The 25,873-nt window shown below is 39.5% G+C and overlaps 1 protein-coding gene across 1 annotated transcript in view; it reads right to left on the bottom strand.

The window, feature by feature from the left end:
* The window catches only part of LOC139164502 (regulator of G-protein signaling 5-like), a 31,629-nt gene extending 6,006 nt beyond the window's left edge, over positions 1-25,623 (bottom strand). The window contains exons 1-4 of the mRNA XM_070746708.1: positions 25,456-25,623; positions 20,537-20,638; positions 6,981-7,042; positions 617-783 (exon numbers count right to left, since the gene is read on the bottom strand). Coding sequence (XP_070602809.1) covers positions 617-783; positions 6,981-7,042; positions 20,537-20,638; positions 25,456-25,499 — 375 coding nt within the window. The 5' untranslated portion in view covers positions 25,500-25,623. The remainder of the gene's footprint in view (positions 1-616; positions 784-6,980; positions 7,043-20,536; positions 20,639-25,455) is intronic.
* Positions 25,624-25,873: the final 250 nt, after the last annotated feature.

Raw genomic sequence — 25,873 nt, 5'->3', positions numbered from 1 at the left:
CAGAGCTGGAGATAGGGATGGGCTCCCCACAGCCTCCTCCCTCTCCTCATGAGGGAATCCTCTGCTTGGCTCTCTTGGGAAAGGTGCAGCTTTGCTTCACGGGAGAAAAAGGCAATTTCCTTCCTTGAAACACATGTTGTTCTTGCTCAGAATGTCTGGATGAACCAGCTCCTTCAGATTTCTCACCCTCAACCCTAAATGTGAAGGAATCTCCCTCTTTATTTCTGTGGGTTAGCCTGGGAGGGGAGAGGGGAGATTTTAGCCAGTTCACCGAACTGAACAAAAAGTGAGCTACTGGTTCTATTGAACCGGTACAAACCGGCTGAATCCCACCATTGGTTCTTTGTAGGAATGTATTGGTCTGCTTTGTATGAAGACTGGGTCACTTTTCAATGATTTGTTTATCCTGTAATTTTTAATGACCAATCTTCTGTTGCACACCTTCCTTAGAAGTCTCTGATGTCTATTTTGTAACCTTAACAAATACAGTTTTTGTTCAATATAGTGTAGAACTGGAAGAAACCAGCTATTTCTTCTGTGACAAGGGAAAGGAGATGTGTTTAGGTATGCACTCAATGGAATCTAATCATGAGGACACCTTCAAGAGACAACTAACCTCTTTAGGAGCATCGCTTTGGATAAACTCTTCATAGATCTTTTTGGCCCTTTCAGCCATTTTGGTAGACAGTTTGTTCTTCTTATAATCTTCACATGCAATCCAGAATTCAATGTTCTCTTCACTGAATTCAGACTGGAGGAAAGTCCGGAAGCTGGCAAGACCATCTGCACAGAGAAAAAAAATGATTTTTAAAAATGTCAGTTACAATTATTTTTAGGCAGTCATAATCAAGATACTTACAGTAGTATTCATCACAATATTATTAATACTATAATAACAATAATATTTAACTTATTTGCTTTAACAAATTTCCTTTGTAACATTTATCTTTTTATATCCCTATATTTCTAACTTCTGTTTTTATTAGCTAACCATTGGTAAAATAGGTCCCATATCAAGAAATATTCAGTATCTTATTTTTCCTTAATTTTAAGTGTTAATTGTAAATGTCAGGTTCCAATTAATGTATCCACTGCAAACAGAACTGCAAGGCAGTCCGTTTCCTCAAAGATTTATTTAGATACATCATCTTGGCACAAACTGGTGGAAAGCCAGTACTAAATGTTCCCACACTTTCCACCTTACTTAAAGTAAAAGTTTCTCATTTTCCCAAAACAATATATCACATTGTCTAATTGGGATAAGGGCTGGTTTCTTGGCGACCTCTCTCCTCCTTCTCCAATGGCCAGCAGCCATTGGAATGTATCTGAACTCATCAGATGGCTAGGTTGTTTTGGGTGAAGAGTCCATCCACCTCTACTCTCCCCTCTCAGCTCCAAACTGTGTCAGCCTGAATCCATGTGAGAAGTGAACCCACCACCAAAATTGGACCAGTCACAGCCAGGTCAGATTTAGGATTGACAGGCTGCTGCCCCCCCCCCCTCAATTGAAGAAGCATTTCTGCAAGAGACAAATCACAGTAGGATTACTCAATACCTCTAACTCCCTCTCCTTCCTCCAGGAGGGCCCTTTGGTTTTTGGGTGTACTTGTCATGGCATTGCTTTACTAGTCTATCTGCCCTGAGGGTACCCCTTCCAGTACATTAAATACCTAACCGAACCCTATGCACCCTTGAGTCTAAGATTTTCTTTATCACATAGTGCGTCTGACCCTTGACCACAAGGAGCCTAGGTGGTACGCAATCTGCTGGTCAGACTTATGAACTCAATGCAGGTTCCAACAGACTACTGTGGTAAACCAGATGCACTTTTCCCAGCAACTGGGGAAGTAGATGTTGTAAAGTAATCAGATTGATCACTTTCACTATTGGAAATGGTCCTACAAACTTCGGACCAAGCTTCATAGAGACTAGTATTAACTTCAGGTACTTCATAGACAAGTAAACCCCACCTGCAGTTGGTAAGACCAGTACTTGTCGACCTGCTTTTTATGACTCTTCGACATCTCTCTTAGGGCCTGCTTTGTATTCTCCCATGCTTTCCTTAGCGACTCCATCCACTCCACTAGTGACTTGGAGGAGGATGGCTCTCTGGGGAGTTCTGGCATAGGGACATGCCATTGGCTATCTGGAAAGGAGTCAAGCCAGCGCTATGGTGCTCGGCATTGTTATATGCCACTTCAGCAAATAACAGTAACTCTGCCCAGTCCATTTGCTGATAGTTGATATAACACCTCAAGTACTGCTCCACCATGGCATTTGCATGTCCACGGCCCCGTTAGTACTCTGATGAAATGCTGAACTATGCCCTTGTAAAGTCCCAATGGTTCTCACAAACTTCCTCCAGAACTCAGTGGTGAATTGGACCCCCAAACAGAAATGATTCTACAAGGGACACTATGCAACCTATAAATATGTTTGATAAATAGATTATTCACCTTCCATGCTGATGAAAGCCCTGAGCAAGCTACAAAATGGGCCTGTTTCGAAAACTAATCTATGATGGTTGAATTGACCATACTTTCCCCATGTTCTGGCCCAGCTACAGACCAGAAAGAATGTAGTACGCACACAGTTTGTTCAAACTTATATTTACTCAAGTTACCAGCTGCATGGGCTGCTGGCGGACATCAACACCCCACTCTCAGGGAGCTCAACAATGAAATCCATAGCTATCTCTTCCTAGGATCAGGACAAATCTGCCTGATGGAGCCCAGGAGTCTCCCCAACCTTGTCTTCATGGCTGTGCAAGTGGCATGGTTCTTTACATAGTCCTCAATGTCTTTCTTCATCTTTGGCCACCAAAACTGTCTTCTGGCCAAGTGCAAGGTCTTCAAGTAGCCAAAATGCCCTGCTTGTTTGGAGTCATGACTCTGTTGAAGAACTTGAAGTCACAAGGTGCTGGGCATATACAATTTAGAACCCTTCCAGCTAGTCCAGACTTGAGGGTTAGTATTCCCAGGTTATCTTTTGCCATGAGTCAGCCAGCAGCTTGTCTTTCAGCTTTTGGGTCACCTCCCCCATCTGTGGCCCTCTTTCGTGTAGTCTGGCCCCTGGTTACCACTTGTGATGCAGGTTGAGTGAACCATTTCACATTTACTGTGGTATTGTGGTTTACACAACAAAGCATCATCCAGAAGGCTCCGCCTCCCCCAGGAAGTACTTCCATTCAAAATTTTATCATTTGAAGTATTGTGCCCAACTAATCTGTTTTGGAGAGAGTCTGCAGGGGGTCTTTAGTGCCTCTAGATTTTTGTGTCAATCCATATTTCAAAAGGCATGGAACTACCCTTGAGGAAGTGCCTCCAGGTCAGTAGAGCCCATCAGACCACATAGGCTTCTTTCTCCCACATTGCTCACCTCCACTCAGTTTTACTTTGGCCCGATCCATTTCTACACCCTTACTTGACAGTAGCCCAAGTAGTTTATACTGGCTTATGGAACTTGCACTTTGACAGCTTCACATATAATTTAGCCATCAGGATTTTTTGCAAGACCTGAGGCATTGGATGTTCCTCTAGGGTTTCATTGAAGATGAGAATGTCATCTAGGTACACAACAACAGGTGATCATGCAGCACTTCATTTATCAGTTGCATGAAGACGGCAGGCATTACTTTGAACTGGAAGCTACCCAGGGGAAAGTTGAAGGCAGTTTTATATTTCTCCCCTTCTTTGATTCTCACCCAGTAGTATGCCTCTCATATGTCCAGTTTGGTGAACACCTTCCCCTTAGCATGGTGGGCTAACATGACCTTCATGGGTAATTGTTCTCCATGCATATGGCATTAATTCCTCTAAAATCCATGCAAAGCCTCATCAATCCATCTTTTTTCTCCTTAAAGAGGGCCGAAGTGGCCAGTGTAAACTTTTCAAGCTGGATGAATCCATGGGTTAGGTTAGCGTAGATGCATTCCTTAGCTCTCTCATCTCTTTGGGGGTCATGGAGTACATCTTTGGCTTGGGTAGTTTAACCCCCAGCATGAACTTTATGGCGCAGTCTGTGAGCGATGCAGGGGTAGCACATTAGACCCCTCCTTCCTGAATACTGCTCTAGGACTGTGGGTGGGTTGATCAGACAGCAGGTACATCCTTGTCGATTACCACATCCACTTCCCCCAAGGCCACAGTTTTTGGCGCTATTATCCTTGATTTGATGGTGAAAGGGCAGATGGCTTCACTCACCAATTAGTCATCCTCACCTTCGTCATTGCTATCAAAGGTCCCAGACACCTGGGCTGGAGTTCCTCCCTGCCCAATTGGGGAAGCGGAGATCTCAGCGACCTAATGGCAAATCTTCCTTCTTTCATCCCCCTTTGTGGCTTTCTCCTTGGCCTAGTTGGGTCAGGGGTCTTCAACTCTGGTGTGGGGGCAGGAGCCAGCACCTCCAGCAGTGCCTCAGGCCACTCAGTTGTCTGAGTGGAGGTCCCTCTCAGCAGCTCCTCAGGATTTCCAGAGCCAAATCACCAATCAAGTGGGTATCTCTTGGGCTGGCTCCCAACTGATTCTTGGGCTGCAGGCCAGGAAAATGAAGAAAATAGCATTGGGGGCAGAGGTGGGTCTGAGGTAGAGATCCACAGAGAGCCACAGCTGGGGTGGTAAGCCCAGTCAGACAACTCGCAGCCCCTCAGCTGGGGACAAAGGTAGCAAACTGTCTCCTCTTTCATTGGGCTCTTCCGGTGATTCTCCCATCCCCAGACTGAGCATTTCCAAGGCCCTGACTCATCCACGTCCTGCTGCCCTGGACTCTGGTAACCACTACTTGATGATCCCATGGGTCAGGTGGAATCAATCGAGCCAGTGCTTCGGAGGCTGGCTCTTGATCCACAGTGAGGTGACAGGCTAGTGGGCATAAGGGATTGGCCCTAGCAGCTGCAGTGGTTATGGGGTAAAGACCCATGGTGCTTTGGGCCTGACATAATCCTGGTTGTGATTCCCGCTGGCCTACACCAGCGTGGGCAGTCAGAAGAGCAGCCTCCTCCATGGTGCCTTGCTGGGCCTTAGGCTGTCATGGCTTGCCCTGCTGACCTTGGGAGGTTTTGCGGGCTCTGATCATTTCCAGGCTGTCACCTGGAAATCCTGCGACCTTGACTCACCCAGGTTTGGCAGGATTCAATCTCTCCTCCAAATGTTGGCAGCGATCCCAAGCACCATGGGTCTTTACCACCTACCCCTAGTTTGTTAACTCCAAATGAAAATCATAAAGATGTTGAATGCATAGTTGAATGGTGATTTAAAAGTTAGATAGAGTGCAGTAGGAAAAAAAGGAGAAGAATATGAAATTGATATCTGTGACATTGCGATGCATACCAGTAACAAAGGTAACTGGAACTCATCCCTGATTTGGAGGGTATCAGAGGAAGAAAATGTCTTCAGGGTTGAAGAAAAATTGAACTGAACTCCTCTTGCATTTTGAACATGGAATTTGGTGGGGAGGAGGGGGATGAAATGTGGTTTTGTTGTTAATGTTAGTACATTGCCTTGGGCTGGCTCTTATCTGGGGAGACATACTTTCTCAGATCCTGCATTCACCCATATTCTCCCTACAGGCTTCAGTGGAAACTGAATTTGCTTCATACTCTTGTTTATAGGACAAATTCATGTATGTGTAGTTACCTGAAGCATAATGGATTGCCCACAGATTTATTTCTTTATTATAGCCTTATTAATATACAATTTGGTTTATACATGAACTTAGCCTGGATTAGAGAACCAAGCTGAAATTAAGGGGAAACTTCCTAACAGTGAAAACAATAAACCAGTGGAACAGCTTTTTTCCAGAAATTGTGGCCCCTCCAACACTGTTTTCAAAAACAGTCTAGACCAGTGACGGCGAACCTTTTTTTCCTTGGGTGCCAAAAGCGAGCGTATGCACAAGTGCCCATACCAATAATTCAATGGCCCCTGCCACCCGCACAGGTGCAGGTGATACCCCCATGCTGCCCACCCATGCATGCGCGTACGATGTCCCTGCCGACCCCCATTTCCCAACATCTGGTGGGACAGATAGGCGCATTTTTTTGCCCTCCCCAGGCTCAAGAGCCTCCATGCAAGCTGAAAATCAGCTGGTCATCAGTATGCATATTCAATTCAATTCAATTCAATTTATTAGATTTGTATGCCGCCCCTCTCCGAAGATTCCGAAGACATATGCATGCTGGAACTGAGCTAAGGCAACAGCCCATGTGCCGGCAGATATGGCTCCACGTGCCACCTGTGACATGCATGCTACAGGTTTGCCATCACTGGTCTAGACAGTCTTTCATTTAAAATGGTATATGTTCTCTTGCTTGAGCAGGGGGCTGGACTAGATGACCTCCAAGGTCCCTTCCATCTCATTCTAATTCTACTCTATTAAACCAAATGGGCTGGATTAACAAAATGGTGTTAAGACAATAAAAGACTAAACCCACCAAAGTTAATATATTATATATATACAACAGAGGTGGGTTCCTACCAGTTCTTTAAAACCATTAATAAACTGGTGGTAATGTCACAGAGCAGGTTCTGTCGGTGCTGGTCTGCGGATGCTCCGATCTTGTTTTTGGCTTCTGCGCATGCGCAGGGGCTTGTTTTTTGGCATTATGCATGCATGTGCATCCATCTGGCCATGCAACATGTAATATGCACACACCCATGCAGCACAGGAGGAAGCAAACTGGCGGTGAGGCAAGTTAGAACCCACCCCTGACATACAGGTAATGAGGCTAACTGAGTTGGTTTGATATAAATACATCCCAGGTGTATTCTGATCTTTCTGCTTCTGAACTGAGATACAGGCTGATATAATTTTATACTGCATATAAGATTAAATATACATATAGATAAATATGACAATAAGTTATTATTGCAGTTGTTATCTTAGAACTCCTCCATAGATGACATAGCAATGCTTTACTGTAGTTTCACATAGCCCTTATTATTCTTAGGATAAATAGGTTGAGATCTTTACAAAAGACTTACAAGGGTTTTGAAGGAGTTTTTCCAAAGAATTGCACCACTGCAAAGCTTCTTCTGGGGAAGGCCTGTGTAAATATTAAAATAAAAATATATAAAATATTTAAAGCATATTCTTTAGATCAACAAGCCAGAAAAGGATTGGTACTGCCTGAACAGTCTTTTATTGAATGATTGCTCTACCTTATTCATTATTTTACAACTTCTTTGTAATCTTTCAACAGTTCTGTAATTTTTCTCAGCCTTCTCTCACTTGAAGCTAACTGTGGCAAAAATATGGTCCAGCAATCTCCTTCCTGTGCCTTTACAATGTCTTTATTTGACACAGCCTTAAGTTGTCCTTATGTATTCTACTTTTAAAGTACTATTCTTCCTTTGAAGATAATATGATTTTACTACAGAAATTATTTGGCACACTATATTCCTAGAGGTCATATTAAGCTAGTGCAGATAACACTCCTCCCCCGCCCCCAATACCGACACTGTGAACTTCAAAACTATTTATCTTTCGGTGATATAAAAATCCATTTTTTTTCAGGCCAAATCCACCCTCTGTACTAGACTCCAAGTCTCTGAATCAATACATAATTCAGAGACCTGAATAGCCATGGCAGTGAAGAGCAGCCATGGGATGACATAGGAGTGTGTGAATCATACACTTGCTATTTCACACTTTAACTCCCTTTTGTTATATGGAAGAACATTAAAACATCACCAAAAGGAGCCCAATTATCAGCTAATATTAGTGAATAATCAGATTTCCATCAAGTCTTTGAAAAATGCTTGCTACCATAGAATGAGTTTTAATAGAGTCTAAACCTACTTTCTAACCATTTATCAAGGTTTATCTTCTCCATAGCCCTGTTCCCAACCCTGTTAAGGGTTGAATTTGATGGAAAACCCTGAGCCAGAGAATTCTCCAATCTCTAATATTAAAGTGTATACTGTAAATAAGGACTACTCTATTTAGTGACATGATGATGAGGGAAGGATGAAAGTAACAAATTTTATAGTAGTGTAGTTTTCTGATGGTTCAAGGACTGGTGGACAACACACTTAACTTGGTGATTAGGAAAAGCCTTATTTTTTTAAAAAAAATAATTGTTATTAAATATCAACATCAAAAAACATTAAACTAAGGATAAACATATAAACAATACAAAGCAACACACTTAAAAATATACATATCAACCTCTATGACTGTTCTATGGTAAATTGTCTTAATGTTAATGTCATTCATATAAACTGTATTTCCTTTGTAGTTTTTAATCTATTTATCTATCAGTAAATATATGTATCTTTTACAATCAAACTTATAAAATCCTATGTTCATTCTTTAACTAAACATCAATATATACATTTATACATCATCTTTCTTTTTTTATTCTTCCTTTCCAACCAATTATAAAACAAATTCCAAACTTCAAAGTATCCCGAATCCTCTTTCTGATATAATTCTATTGTCAATTTATCTAATTCTCTGCATTCTAGAATTTTTCTAATAATTACATTTTTTTTTTAATTTATTCTTTGGCCAATATATAATACATATGGAAGAGAATAGACATTAAGTAATATATATAGAATAGAATAGAATTTTTATTGGCCAAGTGTGATTGGACACACAAGGAATTTGTCTTGGTGCATATGCTCTCAACGTACATAAAATAAAATATACATTTGTCAAGAATCATGTGATACAACACTTAATGATTGTCATAGGGGTCAAATAAGCAATGAAGAAGCAATATTAATAAAAATCTTCGGATATAAAGATATAAAGATAGAAAGTAAAAAAGAAGAGAAGTAGATGGGAGGGAGAGAATATATATGATATAAGAGATAGGGAGAGAATATATAATATATATTATATATATATATATATATATATATATATATATATATATATATATACACACACACACACACACACACAGAGACAGAGACAGAGACAGAGAGAGAGATAAGGAGAGAATATATATGATATATGATATAAGGAAAGGCAATTGGACAGGGGACAATAGGCACATCAGTGCACTTATATACGCCCCTTACTGGCCTCTTAGGAACCTGGAGAGGTCAATCGTGGAGAGTCTAAGGGAGAAATGTTGGGGGTTGGGAGTTGACACTATTGAGTCCGGTAATGAGTTCCACGCTTCGACAACTCGATTGTTAAAGTCATATTTTTTACAGTCAAGTTTGGAGCGGTTGTCAGTTGGTATGTTGCCATATTGTGCCAGTGATATTCTTACTGCTGTTAGTATATGTAATATAATGTGCCAATATTTTCTTTCAATTTTTTGATCGGATATGCCCAGGGGTGAGCTACTGCCCGGATGTGGGGGACTGCAGTGGGGTAGCGAAAATGGAGCTCCACCCCAGAGCACCCAATTTGCACTGAAAGATATTGAAAGAAAATGCAGGGTGTCCTGCATAAGCCACGCCCACAGTGTGATAGTAAAAAGTTTGGTAGCCCTTCACCGGATATGCCTATTTAAAACGCTTCTGGTTTCATATTGATTTTTTGTTCTATTATTTCTTCGAGCCAGATGTATCTTTTAAATATTGGGCAGGTCCACCACATGTGATAGTATATTCCATTTGTATGTTGGCATTTCCAACATTTAGAATTCATATGATGATACATCTTGACCAATCTCGCTGGTGGTAGGTGCCACCTATAGTACATTTTATAAAGATTTTCTTTATAGGAGGCTGCTTTAGTTAATTTGTAATTCTTACTCCAATTTTTTCCCACTGGTTTAGATTAATATTGTACTCAAAGTTCTTGCCCAACTGATCATATTACCCTGAACAATTTCTTCCTTCATTTTATAATTTAATAGATATTTATAAAATTTTGTTATCATTTTTCCCCGGGCCCCAATAAAATTTTATCTAATCCTGATTTCTCTTTTGCTATTACAAATTTCCTTTTATCAACCTTTAATCTAGATCTGATCTGTTAATATGGCCACCAATCAATGTTAACTCCTTGTTGATTCAAAGTTTCAATATCTTTTAAGTTTCCTTGTACTGTACATCCAGTATTTCTGCGTATCAGACCATTTTGTGTTTATCTATTGTATTGGGATGAATAATTGCTTCCATACTGAAGAACCAAGTTGGGATTTCTTTGTAATGCTGGTATTTTATTTTGATCTATGTTTTATGTAATGATTCTCTAATTTTATGGTTATCGAAATAGGAATGTGTTTTATGCTTTTCGTCCCATGAAAATCCATCCCATCCAACCTGTAGGACATGTCCCTAGAGCAGTGTTTTCCAACCTTTTTTCTTCAGGGAAACCCTTTGGTGTCGTCAGATTTCTGGCGGAACCCTGGTTGCAAAACACTGCATTAAGCTGTATATCCTGAAGCTGAAATAGAATTTTTTCATTGGCCAAGTGTGATTGGGCACACAAGGAATTTGTCTTTGGTGTATATGCTCTCAGTGTACATTAAAAAAGATACATTTGTCAAGAATCATGAGGTACAACACTTAATGATTGTCATAGGGATCAAATAAGCAATGAAGAAAAAATCAATATAAATCATAAGGATACAAGCAACAAGTTACAGTCATAGTCATTGTCCCATGAAAATCCATGCCATCCAACCTGTAGGACATGTCCCTAGAGCAGTGTTTTCCAACCTTTTTTCTTCAGGGTATATATATAAATCATAAGGATACAAGCAACAAGTTACAGTCATAGTCATAAGTGGGAGGTCGCTGATAGGAATGATGAGAAAACTAATAGTAATAGTAATACAGCCTCTGGAGGCAGAATCAGCAAATGCTGCTATTGCATGGGGGTCCGTGGCTGTGGAGTATCAGACAGATGGTGAGAGAGAGAGAGTTCGCGCCACATACCCACGGCAGGAGCGCCGGGCCTGAGCAGGGCAATAAGCAGAGGCCGTTCGCTCCCTTCCACCCACTTTCCCTCTCCATTTTTTGGCGGCTGCGAGAGCTAGTGGGAGTTTCAGAGTGAAGACAAAGCCAGAGCTTATGCCCTCCACTCCGCCTTCTGCTCCTCCTGCCCTCTCAGGCTCCGAGCGTGAGGGTAGTAGTAGGGCGCACTCTCTTCCCCTGTGCAGGGAAAAGAGAGATAATGAATTGGCTGCTTCGCCGAGCACAGCTGCATGTATGTAGGCACAGGAAGGAGGCATGAGGAGGAGTGGGAGAAAAACTTGAGCTGCCTGGCTCGCCTCAGGTATGGACTGGGAAGCTCTGCGTCGGAGGTGCTGGAGAGGCAACTGCTCCCACTTCCTCCTCCTTCTGCTGCTGCAGCCTGCGCTTTGACCGCGCTGCTGCAGCGAGGGGCTAGAGAGGCGCTACTGCTGCTGTCAGAGCCAATGCCGCTGCCACTCCTCCTCCTGCTTGGCAGCTGCTGCTGCTTAGCTTGATTGATCTGCCGGACATGAGATGGAAGAAGAGTCTGCCCCGCTGCAGAAGCACGCAGGATTGAAGGGGAGAACTGCTTTGCCTTACCTTCTTATTAAGTCATGGAACCCTTGGCTGGCCCTTGCAGAACCCTGGTTGAAAAACACTGCCTTAGAGTATTAATATTCTTGTATTTCTAAGGAGTATCCTTTCTGTTATCCATTGCAGTATTGCTGCCTGGTAGTATATTTCCAGGTCTGGGAGTCCAAAGCCCCCTTGTTTTCTATTGTCCTGTAAATATTTTCATTTAGCTCTTGATTTTTTCCCCTGCCCAAATAAATTTTGATATCGTCTTGTTTAAACCTTCAAAATATTTTCTATCTAGTTTTATTGGGATAGTTTGAAACAAATAAAGTAATTTTGGCAGTATGGACATCTTAATGTTTGCAATTCTCCTTATTCTAAGAAATAGGTAATTTATTCCATTTCTCCAAATCTTTTTCTATTTGTTTATTTAATTCAATATAATTATCTTTCTTGGTTGTTGAACATTTAGCTGTCAGTGTTATTCTGAAATATTTAATTTTTTTAACCACTTGGATTCCCAGTTTTTCTTCTAATTCTTTAATTTGTTTGTTTAATAGATTTTCAGTTATTATTTTAGTTTTCTTCTTGTTAATTTTTAAGCCCGCTACATTTCAAAATTTATTTATTTCTTCTAATAGTATTGTCCCTACTTCTAGTGGATTTTCTAATATAAACAGCAAGTCATCCGCAAATGCCTGAAGTTTATATTCTTGTTGTTTCACTTTGAGTCATTTGATATTTGGATTTTGCCTAATTTATTGTAACAATGTTTCTATGGTAAATATAAATAATATTTTTAGTCCTTCCAAGTAAGAAAAAACCTTATTTGGAAGGACTAAAAATATGTGCAGTTTACATGGAACTGATGTCAATGATTTCCTAAATACAGCTAATAATTGATGTAAGTGTCATATATATATATACAGTGATACCTCGTCTTACAAACCTCTCGTTATACAAACTTTTCGAGATACAAACCTGGGGTTTAAGATTTTTTTGCCTCTTCTTCCAAACTATTTTCACCTTGCAAAGCCAAACTGCCACCACTGGGATGCCCCACCTCTGGATTTCTGTTGCCAGCGAAGCACCCGTTTTTGCGCTGCTGGGATTCCCCTGAGGCTCCCCTCCATGGGAAACACCACCTTCGGATTTCTGTGTTTTTGCGATGTTGCAGGGGAATTCCAGCAGCGCAAAAATGGGCGCTTCGCTGGCGATGGAAGTCCGGAGGTGGGGTTTCTCAGTGAGGGGAGCCTCAGCGAAATCGCAGCACCGCAAAAACACAGAAGTCTGGAGGTGGGGTTTCGAGGACTTTGGTGCTTTTGCGATGCTGCACTTCTGGACTTCCGTTGCCAGCGAAGCACCCGTTTTTGCATTGTTGGGATTCCCCTGCTGGGATTCCCCTGCAGCATCACAAAAACATGGAAGTCCAGAGGTGGGGTTTCCCATGGAGGGGAGCCTCAGGGGAATACCAGCAGCGGAAAAACGGGTGCTTCAGCTGGCAAAAGGGGTGAGTTTTGGGCTTGCACGCATTAATCGCTTTTCCATTGATTCCTATGGGAAACATTGTTTCGTCTTACAAACTTTTCACCTTACAAACCTCATCCCAGAACCAATTAAGTTCGTAAGACGAGGTATCACTGTATATGCAAGTATATATATATATTTGCAACTATAAAAAGCAGTTAGATGGTACTGAAGACTTTGCAGCAGGATCATGGAACTATCATCATTTCAGAAAAATGTACTTTTCTCTGCTGCTCAATATGATAAACAGCTCTATTGACTTGTTAACGAATAGAAAAACAGCTGGAGAAATAGTATGGCCCAGGCGGGGATTGCCACTCCAGCCACCACCGGTGCGCTGCCGACGCAGATTCATGTCTCCAACGTGTGCACGCGTCCAACCGAGATTTTGCTTCTGCACGTGTGCCAGAAGCAAAATCTCACGAGGGGATGCACAAGAGAGATTTTGGCTATATCTTTGCTTCCGTGCATGTGCAGAAGGAAAAAAATCACCAAAATCTCTTTCACACGCACATCTTCTTGTGAGATTTTGATTCCTGCGCATGCACAGAAGGGAAATCTTGATCGGACGTGCACATGAGCATGCCGGAGATGCGAAGCTGTACACGCAGTTCAATTTTCGCTACCAGTAGGAACCAGATATTGGTATGGCCAAGAAAATTAGTAAGGCCAGAAATTAATCTGTAAAAGCTTATTATCTCCTTGAGGTAATGGAACTTGAGGAAAAGATACATGGAGATCAAATAGAATAACAGAGCTAGAAGGACCTTGAAAGTCTTCTAGTACAACCCCTTGTTCAAGTCCCTTATAGGGCATCTTATGGGGCAAGAGAAAAAGTATTTTATATAGGGATAGAATGATAACACTATTTTTGGTTATTCTCTGATACTGAAAGATTACATAAACATTTAAAGTACAGTTCTTCATAATCTTTCTTTAACATTTCAGGTTTTTTCATCCCTTTCATCTTTTTTTATTTTCAACTCTTTGTGTTCTGTATAAAGCAGAATGGGGCTGAATGGAGGATAATGGTTTTCCATGCAGACAGTATTCCCTCCCCTGAGTATTCATTCTTTCATTTTATTTTTCAGAATCAGAAGTTTGAATTTTCCCCGTTTTGGCTGTGGCTTTGGTATCTGGTTTTGTCTCTCCCACAGATTTATCATCAGTTCCCACGCTGGTCAAGAAAATGATTGCTTTTGTCTCAAGTGAATATGCTACAGACTCTCATGACAAAGTGGATACTAATTACAGTAGAACCGTTAGTCACAAATGCTTCTGACCTACGAACAAATCAGGTTCCAACCTAAAAATTCACACACACCCCAAAAGAAATTTTCTGTGGCCAATTTCCCCTTCCACATCATTTATTTTTGTAAGCACCAAATTTCCAAAATTAGGTTCAAGCCATGACCAAATTGGGTTGTGACCAAAGTTATGGAACGAATTATGGTTGTGACAAGAGGTTCTACCGTACCTGATTTTACCCAGGCTGTAAGGATTTGAAATTAAAGTATTAATGTAAAATAAAATAACAACTACTATAGAGGTCCATACAGACACCAGCAAGCCTAAGAGAAAAAAGAGCTCACCAATAAAACTACTACTAAAAGACACAAAACTGGGTGTAGTTTTGGGATATTCTGAAATCAGGAAATAGAAGTTTGAAGCTGCCATTTCTCTCACTGTGAATGTCATCACAGTACTTTTATGAAGCACTTTTAATAAACAAAGGGATACATATAAAAATAGAATGGGGGTGTGTATTAATGAATAAAATTATAGGTCAACTGCTATAGAACTACAATCTCACTAGATTGACTGCATACACAATGTTTTCTGCCTAACCATCATTCTATTCTGTTAAAAAGAGGATAAAGAATAGAATTGGTCAATAGGTTGGTCAATAGTTTGGAACAGGGATGTCAAACCCATGTCATCATAGCGGCATCACATTCCCCCCCTTTGCTAAACTGGGTGTGGGTGTGGCCAGTGCATGATGCATATGGCCCATGGGCCGGGAGTTTTACAACCCTGGTTTGGAATGTTGTTTTTTTATCAGTTAACAGGTATGCTGATCCTCATGTCTCCTATCTGCAGGACAAAGATGTCCCACTAACCATTTTTAGATATATTATGACATCTCCTTCAGTCTGTGTCTTGGCTTGCCCTAATGTCATGGAGCAGGTTAAATTCATATGCAGCTCTTCCAGCTTCAAAGTAGTGTTTTGCCTCTTCTCCTGACATATGTCTTGCCACGTGAGTCATCTGCAATGCCTCACTGATTATGTTGGTGATCATGAAGTCATAAACTACCATCTGCCCAGCTCTTCTCTGCCTCATTAGACTGTAGCTGCCATGCTCTTCCCCTCACATTGCTAGGCATTGCCCTCTGCGGCTTAGGTTGCCAGAGAGATCTCACACCCGGCTCCCATAATTGTATCTGTTCATGTAATTACACCTAACTGGCATTTGGTAAGAGTGGGGAGGCATTACACAGGTTTAATGAGTCTTTGAAAGAACTATAGTCCTGGTGACATTTATGTAATTTTATTGTTATCTCATATAAATGCAATCCTCATTTTATTGCCTCTTCTCACAAGGGCCTGCAGGTGGTGTTACTTTCTACTGTTTTATTTCTTACTTTACAAGGGCAGCCCCATTTTTGCCTATTCTAATCCATGCTCTGCATGTAAGTGCTGCTAATATTATCACTCTCCTGCAGCAATTTTCTTTCCTGCTTCACCCTGTGCCTGACTGACAAGTAGGATACATGGCATAGGAATGCAGAATATATGTGGGAAGAACCCCCAGGAAATGCCTATAGATTTCATCCTATAAACTGGCTGCAGATGTGGATTGTCAGTCAGATCATAGTTTTTGACCCAGATTAGTGTTTTCCCAAAACAGTGCTAGACCTGTGTTAGAAAGACCCCAAGGGGCTGAAGGCCAATAATGCAGGGAACATCTCTCCCAGCAACCTATAGTTTGGCAACTTTAAAAGTAGCTAATGCCTATAATCAAGTAAATTTCCTCACCTCATCTTAATGAGAGATTCATGTTTTCTTACCAGCAACATATCCTTCTTTTATTACATATTAACCTTTTATTATAAGTTTAACCTCTTCCCTATTTAATTAACCAGTTTGTACTAGGATGAACCACCCAGCGTTGGGTTGCTTCCGGTTTGGACTGGTTCTAAGAACCGGTAGCACCGGTGGCGGGAGGCTCTGTCCACTTGCCCGGGATGCTTCTGTGCAAACCGGCAGTAAAGGGTTTTAGAACTCACTACTGGAACCATCCTAAAAAAATCATTTCCATTTTACTGGCTTAAGCTGAGGAGCTTTATCTTGTCAACAGACAAGACCATTTTTCCTGGCCTTAATCCAGGACTCGTAGGCCTCCTTAAGTTCTGTATAAGTGCAGGAAGTGGTTTGGGGCCTGACATTAAAGTTCATGAGAATCAGCTTTCATCAAATAAAAGTTTCTGTCTATGTGGATAAGATCTGCTTAATTGTTTAAGGCAAAGGTCTGTTCAGGCCAAAGAAAGGACAGAAAATAATCAGGGGAAGAAACCTCAAATATTTGCATCTTTGCACTCTGAGCAAAATCAGACCAGACCAAATTATGAAACACGGTTCTATTTTAAAAAGAATAATTATGCAAAAAAAGAAAAAAAAGGTTAATTTGCTCAACAAATTTTATGTCTCAAAATTGATATACTGCCAGAATCCAGCTGGGTTTGGGATCGGATACCTACAATTTTGTTCTCATTACTAAAACAACCCTGGTCTTCTTTTTCCTCCCCAATGAGAAACCAAATACTTCCCTTCCTGAAGACCCATGGAGAACCTGCCTCACCACATCTGTTTCAATTGCCATGACAAGGGAATTATGATGTTCAAAACAGCCCATAAAACCACAGCCTAATTTGTTCCAAATGGCTCTGAAAGGAGTGCACGGTCTACCTAATTTGTCTGCAGTAGTGGTTAAAATTATACTACTATCAACTGTGTCCGTCATCATGCAATCTTTAAATCAGCCTGTCTGCTGAGTCTTTTTTTTTAACAGCCTAATTGGAAACAGATTCAGGGACAATCAGCCAGTAGAGGTTCCCCTTGTGCATTAAGGCCACTTTTTTCCCTAATAGCATCAATGCTACTGGTGTTCATTTTGTTCCAGTTCCTGGAACTACTTTGTCTTTGGTACAGATGGGAGACTGCTTTCTCACAGATTAAAATGACAGTGATTAATGTCAGCAATCAGCCTTTGGCAGCAGCATCAAGTTTCTTGAAGTCCATAGATAAACAGAAATTGAGCTACTTTTTCTAATGGTCTTATCAATGCATCACTAGCTTTTCACACTGTTTTCACTCATGTAGCTCTTCCTAAATTTGCCTGCTTCCAATCTGGTCGAACAATAAAACATACAAAACCTTCTAAAGGGACTAATTGTGTCAGTTTGTTGTAGCAAAGAAAATAAATATATAAAAAATAAAAAGCAGGCAAACAATCTGAGGGTCTTAATGGCACTTAAATATTAACATATTTTAACTATTTAAGCTTTTGTAGATTATAATCTACTCCAGAAGTACAGATATTTTCTTGTGCTCGTAATTGTTTTTTATCAGGGAAGGAGGGATGGAAGATTTTAAAGCTTTCAGTATCTGGCAAGGACACTCAGGAAAAAAACCCTTAGTATTCTTTATAATTTACAGTACTGTATATACAAAGCAAGTTTGCTTTTTTGTAGGGAGAGATCTGCCTCTCCTCCTTTCTTCCCTCTATCTTTTCTGCACTCCCTGCAAAGTCACTCTGACCACTTTCCACACTACTAGTGGATTTGGATCTTTATTTAAAAAAGAAAATACATATAAAATACAATATAATAAAATACAATAAGGAATCACAGGTTTCTTCATTAAGAAAAACAGTCTTCTTGACACCATTAGTTTCAAACATACTAGAATTATGAGACAAGCACAGAAATATATTTCAGGCTGATCTGATTTTGATGTTTCCAAAATGAAAAATGTATCTTGTCCTATACATCATGGAAATAAATTCATCATCAAATACTTGATTTAAAATTTTGTTGAGTTTTGTATCATTTACAAAATGGAATGGAAGCCCAACGATGGAAGCCCAACATGTGATTTCCTTTTCTAAGGAAATGTTGACTGTTGTAAGAATTAGTGGAATATAACAATTCCAGTAGTCCACTTATGGCCACAACTGAGCCCAAAATTTCTGTTGCTAAATAAGTCAGTTCTTAAGTGAATTGTGCCCCATTTTACAATCTGTTTTGCCACAGTTGTTAAATGAACCATCACAGTTGCAAAATTAGTAACACTGTTGTTAAATGAATCCAGCTCCCCATTGACTTTGCTTGTCACAAGATTACAAATGGTAATCACAACGCAGAGAAACTGCAACTGTCATGAATCAGTTGTCAAGTGCCCAAATTTTTATCATATGATGTTGAAATGGCCATGTGAAAAACAACCATATGTCACCTTTTTCAGTGCCATTAAATGAATTGTAAGTTGAGTACTACCCCTGCTCTGCATTTAAACAGCAAATGGAATGAAGCCAAACAGTATTCTTATAGAATTGGACATGGCAACATTTTGTTTGTTTGTTTGTTTAGTCAAATACATATTAGTAATATACATAGATATAACTTTGTTTATATCTGTAAGATGGGTACTGATAAGAAGGAACATTAGGACAGGGACGGTAGGCACGCTGGTGCGCTTATGCACACCCCTTACTGACCTCTTAGGAATTGAGTGAGGTCAACAGTAGACAGTATAGTGGTAAAGTTTTGGGGGTTTAGTGACAAAACAATAGAGTCAGGTAGTGAGTTCCAGGCATTAACCACTCTGTTGCTAAAGTTGTATTTTCTAAAGTCAAGTTTGGAGTATCTCTGGATACTTTCTAATGTATTTATGTCTGATATGCAGTGTGAGCTTCAGACAAATAAGCTGTATTCAAGGATTGGTCGGGCAAATATTTTGTATGCTCTGGTTAGTAGTGTGATACTACTGGAGAAGAAGCTACATAAGATTAGGTTAACAACTCTTGAAGCCTTTTTGGCGATGTTGTTACAGTGGGCTTTGGGACCTAAGTCATCTGATATGAGTATTCCAAGGTCTTTGACAGAGTGAGGGTTGTCTGCAAGGTCTTGTCTATTTTGCTTGTGTTTGGTGTTCTGATTCTTTTTGCCAATGTGTATGACAGAGCATTTGTTGGTTGAGATTTGGAGTTGCTGGATGTTTGACCATTCAGACACAAAGTCGAGGTCTTTTTAGAGGGTAGCAATGTTGTCAGTGGTATTGAAGAGTTTTACATCATCAGTGAAGATAATGCAGTTGTTGTAATGTGATTGCAAAGGTCATTTATATAGAGTATTAAGAATGTTGGTCCTAATACATTGCCTTGGGGTACACTGCTGTTAACAGGAAAAGGATTAGATATGGCATTCGCTATTTTGACCACTTGTCATTTGTTTGATAAGAATGCAGTTACCCAATCATGTAGGGGTCCAGAGATGCTATAGGATTTCAGTTTCAGAAGTAGTTTATCATGAACCACTGAGTCGAAGGCTTTACAGAAGTCTGCGTAAAATGCGTCTATTGATTTGCCCTGAACAAGTTTTCAGGTCCATATGTTTTTGAAGCATAGTAGTTGAAGAGTGCAGGATAATTTTTTCCTGAAACCGAATTGCTTGTTTGAATTTGAAATTACTTGTTTGAAACACGTTTCCCATCCATGTCAGGAAAAGTTCCACATGTCATGTCAGTTTGCTGTTATGAGTGAAGCCAACAAAAAGTGGGCCATTTGTACACATTTCCTGTGACCATCTTCTGAGAATAATGTGAATAAATACCTGCAGTAGGGAGCGCCCTCTTACTTCACACCAGATGTTATACTGTCAGTTTGAATAATCCAAGCCACTTTTGCCCTTCGGCAGTGATGGCGAATCTTTTTTGGTTCATGTGCCAAAAGAGTGTGTGTGCATATGCTAGCATGCATGCACACCCTTCCTTCTCCCACATTCATGCGCACCCCCTGCACTTCCCCTGCGCATGTACACAATCCCCTCCATCCCTGCACATGTGCACTGGCCTCACTGGAGGGGAGGATGGTGAAAAAACGGCCAAATGGGCAAACTAGAAGTTCATAAAACAGACTTCTGGTTTGCCCCTTGTGCTGTTTTTTTGCACTCTGGAGGGTTGAACTAGAAGACCTCCAAGGTCATTTCCAACTCTATTCTATTTTAAATATTGGAATAGTACTATTTTATTGTGCTATTTTATTGTGAGTTGGACTAAAGAGAAATGTCCTAAGAGCGAGACCAATCAATTTGGCCACACCCACTCAGTTCATTATTATTATTATTTATTAGATTTGTATGCCACCCTTCTCCGAAGACTCGGGGTGGCTCACAGAATAGAACCAAGCCATGCCCACCATACCACTCTCACAGAACCAGTAAGGAAAATGTTTGGATTTCACCACTCATATGGACATGGTAAATAGACTAATTATTGTTATATACTTACTTTTGAACCTTTGCCGGCTTCTCTGGGTAAGGGATGATAAGGTCAATAGCCGAGTCTGGCTTCTGGAGGAGCGTGCCCAATTTTTTCTTGATTTCTTTGGCTCTGGAGAAAAAAATTATGAAAGGATACATGAACATACAGAAGTTTCCCCTAAATGCAAGATTGAAAAAGATGTTCCATCTGAGCAGCAGTGCATTCTACTGAAAGCTATGAGATCCAAACCTGTTACAGTCTTTATATGAATGAAATAGCACAGTATGTTCAATTAAGATAGCCTGGTCGACTTCAGATAACCTGAATCGGTTTGACCACAGCTTCTTTCATTCCAGTCAGTAGAGTTACTGTCATCCTATTTCATTTAATTTCAGCTGAAGTCATTAATTATTAAAATAATATTTTCCTACTTATCCCTCACTTATTTAGATGAATGGCAGAAGAGTTAGAATAAATTGTGAAATAATTCTCCACCACAGAGGCCAGAGGCCACCACAGAAGGGATGGAAGTCCAGTATTTTATATTATGGTTGTATGCTGGTTTTAATATTTATTTGCTTATTATAGCCTTAATTCAGTGCTGGCTTAAATGGATCCCAGTACATCTACGGATTCTTTTTCTCTATGATGGATCATTTCTGGAAATAAAACTTATGGAAAATGTGAGGGGGGAAACAGAAGGCACAAGTACTGTATGTATTTAAGAAAGGGTAAATCATTGTACATAGGTGCAAGTAAAATAATCCATGTAATTTGCGTGAAGGCAGTAGTTTACATCTGATAACTCCTGGCTTGGGCGAGATCTCTAAAATCTACTAACTCTATGCTTCTGTGCCATTGTTACTTGTACCAGATATCTAGAATCTTGAACTCATAATATACTGTAGTATGAATAAGGCTGAGAGATTGCACAATACTAATTTTGCCAGATATCTGTTATAAGATTGTCTTTTAAGTAGTCCTTATAAAGCTCAAGTCTGCCAGGGATCTGTTCTGGTCTTGTATACCATGAACCAAATCAAGAGCCCTCCATGTCCTACAATAGGGAAAAGCAGATGTTTAAATTAAAAGCAAGCACAAAAATGATTCCCGTAAAGTGCCTCGGCTGAGCTTTTTATTTCACCTCAAGTGTTATCCTCATTCACACTGTCTCATTATTTTGCATCCTAGTGCTGACAAAAGCGTCAGCTGTGCTGCTGAAAGGAAGCGCAGCACCTCTAACAAGGTAACTCCTTAGAATCTTCTGGCAAGTTAGCAGCAGCTGAACCTAAAGCTTTGCTACTCAGTATGACGTCTCAGGGAAATTTGCTCTCATGCCTAAAAAAATAATAATTGCCATGCTAGTTTGGTTGTTAGCACTCTTGCAAAGAAATTCTGAAACATTTGTTAGTTTGCCCCTTATATTTTGTACTGCTCTCAGATTTAAAGCTTAGTTGTTGTAAAATAATCAGTGATTTTAAATGTAAAGAATAGCCCATCCAATACTTAAGAGAATCAATCAATGATACAGGCAACTTTTCCCCCTACAGGTGTTTCAAAAGTAAATCATCAAAGAATGTAATGTCTAATGGAGCCCTTGAAAGTCTCTTGATGTCACTTCTTATCAGTCTTTTAAGTTGCTTTAATTTCTATTTCCATGGGCAGATTTTTTTGAAATGTTATCCTTTTAACTGTTCTTCAGATTTTGAAATGAAAGCGTAACTCATCCATCTCTTTGGAGGATGTCATCACATACTAAGGCCACTTTCCTAATCAGCTGTTCCAAGAAATCTATTCATTTGACCCAGGAAGAGCCTTCTTCATAGGCCAAAGAGTGGCTAAGTCCCCATGCTCCTTGTTGACCGAAGGGTCTCTTGAGTAAGGACAGTCTTGTTAAAATGGCACAGAGTGTATTCAGGCCCCTGTCCTAATAATAGAAATGAAACCTTTTCTCTTGTAAACTACAAAATAAAGAACTGAACATATACTTTTGTGCATGCATATATTTCTACATACACATACCTGAGAAAATTTAAATTTGGATGTTTTAGATATTCACAGATTAAAAAATATTTTTCTGCACATTTTGGTTAGATATTTTGATAGTGCTGGGTCACACCCTAGTTGGAGGTTCTAAAGATAACACAACCCCCCCCCCCCCCAAAAAATCTAGTTTTATTTATTAAAGAGGGTTAAAATAAGGCCATTTCCTTTTTAAGTGCTAATTTCCCATTTATTCCTTATGGATAAAATAATATAAACTCATATCCATATATATCAGAGCTGTCATTAGACACACTGAGGTGATAAGTTGAAAAGACAAATATTGAGAGAATGGGGATGAGTGGAACTGACTGGAGGAGGCTAGGGAGGGCATTCTCTGCCCCCAAATTATCATTTTCAGCTGGTCAAGATCCTTTTGAATACTGATTCTGTCTTCTGTAGAATTTTACTATCCCCCTTAGCTGGGATGTTCTCTTCAGGTTGATACAGACTCTTTAATGTACAAATGTGGAGTAGGCTGCTTAAACAGTCGCCAAAGCATCTAGCAAGGTAAAATTATTTTGTAAGGGTAAATATACAGGAGGATGTCATCAAATGCATTGTTGAAATCATTATATCATTCACTATAAGTCTGGCAGGGTGAGAACTAGATTCTAAACAGATTTATAAGTAACACCAGGTAAAAGTGTAACATTTTAACATAGTTATCCCATGTAAAAAGCTTATGGACAGGGTAATTAGATTTCATATACCAATGGTACCAGTGTTCATTTCAAAAAATGAAGTTCAGGTAGAGGTTAATAGTGAAGCATTAATCCTATTCTTATTACCGTCCCGAACTTGGTTTTAAGAAACCTACCCATGGGTCGTCACCAAAGTCAAGAGTCAAATCTTAATGCAGATCCAAGTTAAGAAATAAAAGCATAATGGATATGGACATTGTGTTCCATTTCTTTCTCTGGAATAGCAGATAGGGTAAAATTTTCATTGCAAAGCAGCATTGCCCTGATAATGCCAAAGATGTGACAAAACATGTCTTCAGAAATTAAAAGATAAATAAAATAAAGCAACTGGCAAAAAATATAAGAGAACAATTAAATGACTTGGCTTTTCCACTATCAATCAATGGAATCTCATTTTGTATCATAATCCCTGCCATAACTCAGAGAGGAATGTCTGCAAAAATTAATTGGCCATCACACAAACATTCACACTCAGAAATAAAAAGCTACTCTTAATCTAGGAAGGTTTGACATATATATTTACACCCTTTTATTTGCCAGATATATTTTCAGGAACCCTATATGGAATAATGCAAAAATAATTAGAATGGCTAAAAAACAAATTTCTATGAAAAAAATCTTCTTGAATCAAAATTGCTCATAGACAGTAAGTAAAATCTTAAAAAGAGAAATACACACAGGAAGATCTGGAATCAATAGATTCTAATAGCCTTAAAACAAAGTTATTCAAGTGGTTTGTCTACTCCTGCATTATGCTGGGACATTGTGATAAAAGACTATTGTCAAGTTTAAATACCAGTTTTTGGTTTGTTTCAGACTAATTAAAAGTTGAAAAGTTTTTGAAATTCATGACTCTTCATCATATATAAGTTTCATTTTTAAGATCCTGCTCTTTTTTTATTTTATTCCATAATTTTATCACAGTGTTTATCAGGGCCTGCAATTATCTAAACCACCAATTTCTTTTCCTTCCTTAACTAGTCATTAGAAATACAGAGATTTCTTTTAGTCTTAGTTCTTTTAGTGCATTGAACCAAAACAAAGTTCTGAAACTGAGAAGTAGTAAACTCATTTATACTGGATGTGAGTTATATCATTTCTATCCATAAACTATCCATTGTGAGCCGCCCCGAGTCTTCGGAGAGGGGCAGCATACAAATCCAAATAATAAATAAATAAATAAATAAATAAACTGATGCTGATTTGCTGGAATATTTTCCCAAATAAATAGGTTAGAATTCTGCTATTTTACGATAGTTAGGAAATAAAACTATTAGCACTTGAAGATAATGTCCTCATCTGTATTTTAAATTTAAATTTATCCTTCTTTATAATAGCTACAATTAGGTATAAAGGTTTATACTGTTCAAATGAATGGGTAAATGAGTAGATAGATGGGTGAGTGAATGAAAGCTCAAAAAATTATTTTGTTTTTTCATTGTATTCAATAATGGATGGAAACTTTAGAGAAATCAGTATCTTACAATCCCTGAAAACCTTTTGAACAATGGTGATGATGATGATGATTGAATTGTCATAAGACATTTATCTCAGTAGCCTTCTGCTTATATCTTGGGTTTTAGCATGAAGCTGGGGAGAAAGTAATTAAAAGAATAAGAAAAAGCCAAACCAATTATAACAAGAACTGTTCATGTAAGACTATCTTCATCATATTCTTGTGAAAGTGTGTGAGATAGAGTTTTAAAGTGCATCATATCTGAGAATCAATCTTTCCCTTGGTCATAATTTTCCTTTCAAAAGCGCTTTTTACATTTTCACTGAAGAAAAAAAGTTTTTAATTATGCTAGTTTGAATAAGAAATTCATATTACTAACCCATGTGCAATACATCATTCTACCACCCATGGTAGATTTAACAATATTTTGAGTGAATTTGGCTCTTCATTCTTTAACTATGTTTTAATATCCCCCCCCCCTTTTTAGGGTTATGCATCCAAATGTAATTTACCTTTCTGATCTCAAGCCCAATGAGAAATAAAGGCCATCAGCTTAGTCAGTTCACTTGCTTAATTCCTCCAAAACCAAATGTGAACAAAACTTCCCAACATTTCTTTAAGCGGGCATCTCTTCTGCACAGAGCTGGGCTAAGTTTTTACTCTCCCAGGTTGCTGCAGAGGCTCCGCTCTCTCCATCATCCTCATCCCTTTCCTCTTTGATAGGCATAAACTTGTTCTCTCACCTCTCCAGACAAGTGTGGGGTAAGGCTGCTAATCCTTTGCACATCTTGCCGTGTGGTTATTGTGTCCTTGAAGTCAACCAGATGGTGTGGCAGAAGGCAGAAGCGCTCGCTGTCTGTAACACAGCCTGCCTTTTTTCAGAAAGATATAAAGCGGCTGCCTTGAATCCCAGCCAGCCCCTTTGGCCAATCACATTCAGTCTAGTGTTTCTGAGCAGAGGAACAGAGATGAGAAAGTCACAGCTCAATCACCAGAGCTGAGAGAAATGGGATTTTCCCCTCATTTTATGTTCCACAAATTAATTACTGCTCACTCAAAATCCTTTAAATCTTTCATCCTGCCAGGTTATGGGCAAATTGTTTTCTTCTATTTATGGACAAAATAAATGGAATGTATAAAAGGTAAAAGACCTTGGAATAC

Source organism: Erythrolamprus reginae, chromosome 3, assembly GCF_031021105.1.
Source record: "Erythrolamprus reginae isolate rEryReg1 chromosome 3, rEryReg1.hap1, whole genome shotgun sequence".
In the NCBI taxonomy this organism is placed as follows: Eukaryota; Metazoa; Chordata; class Lepidosauria; order Squamata; family Dipsadidae; genus Erythrolamprus; species Erythrolamprus reginae.
This window is presented reverse-complemented; position numbering and strand designations above follow the sequence as displayed.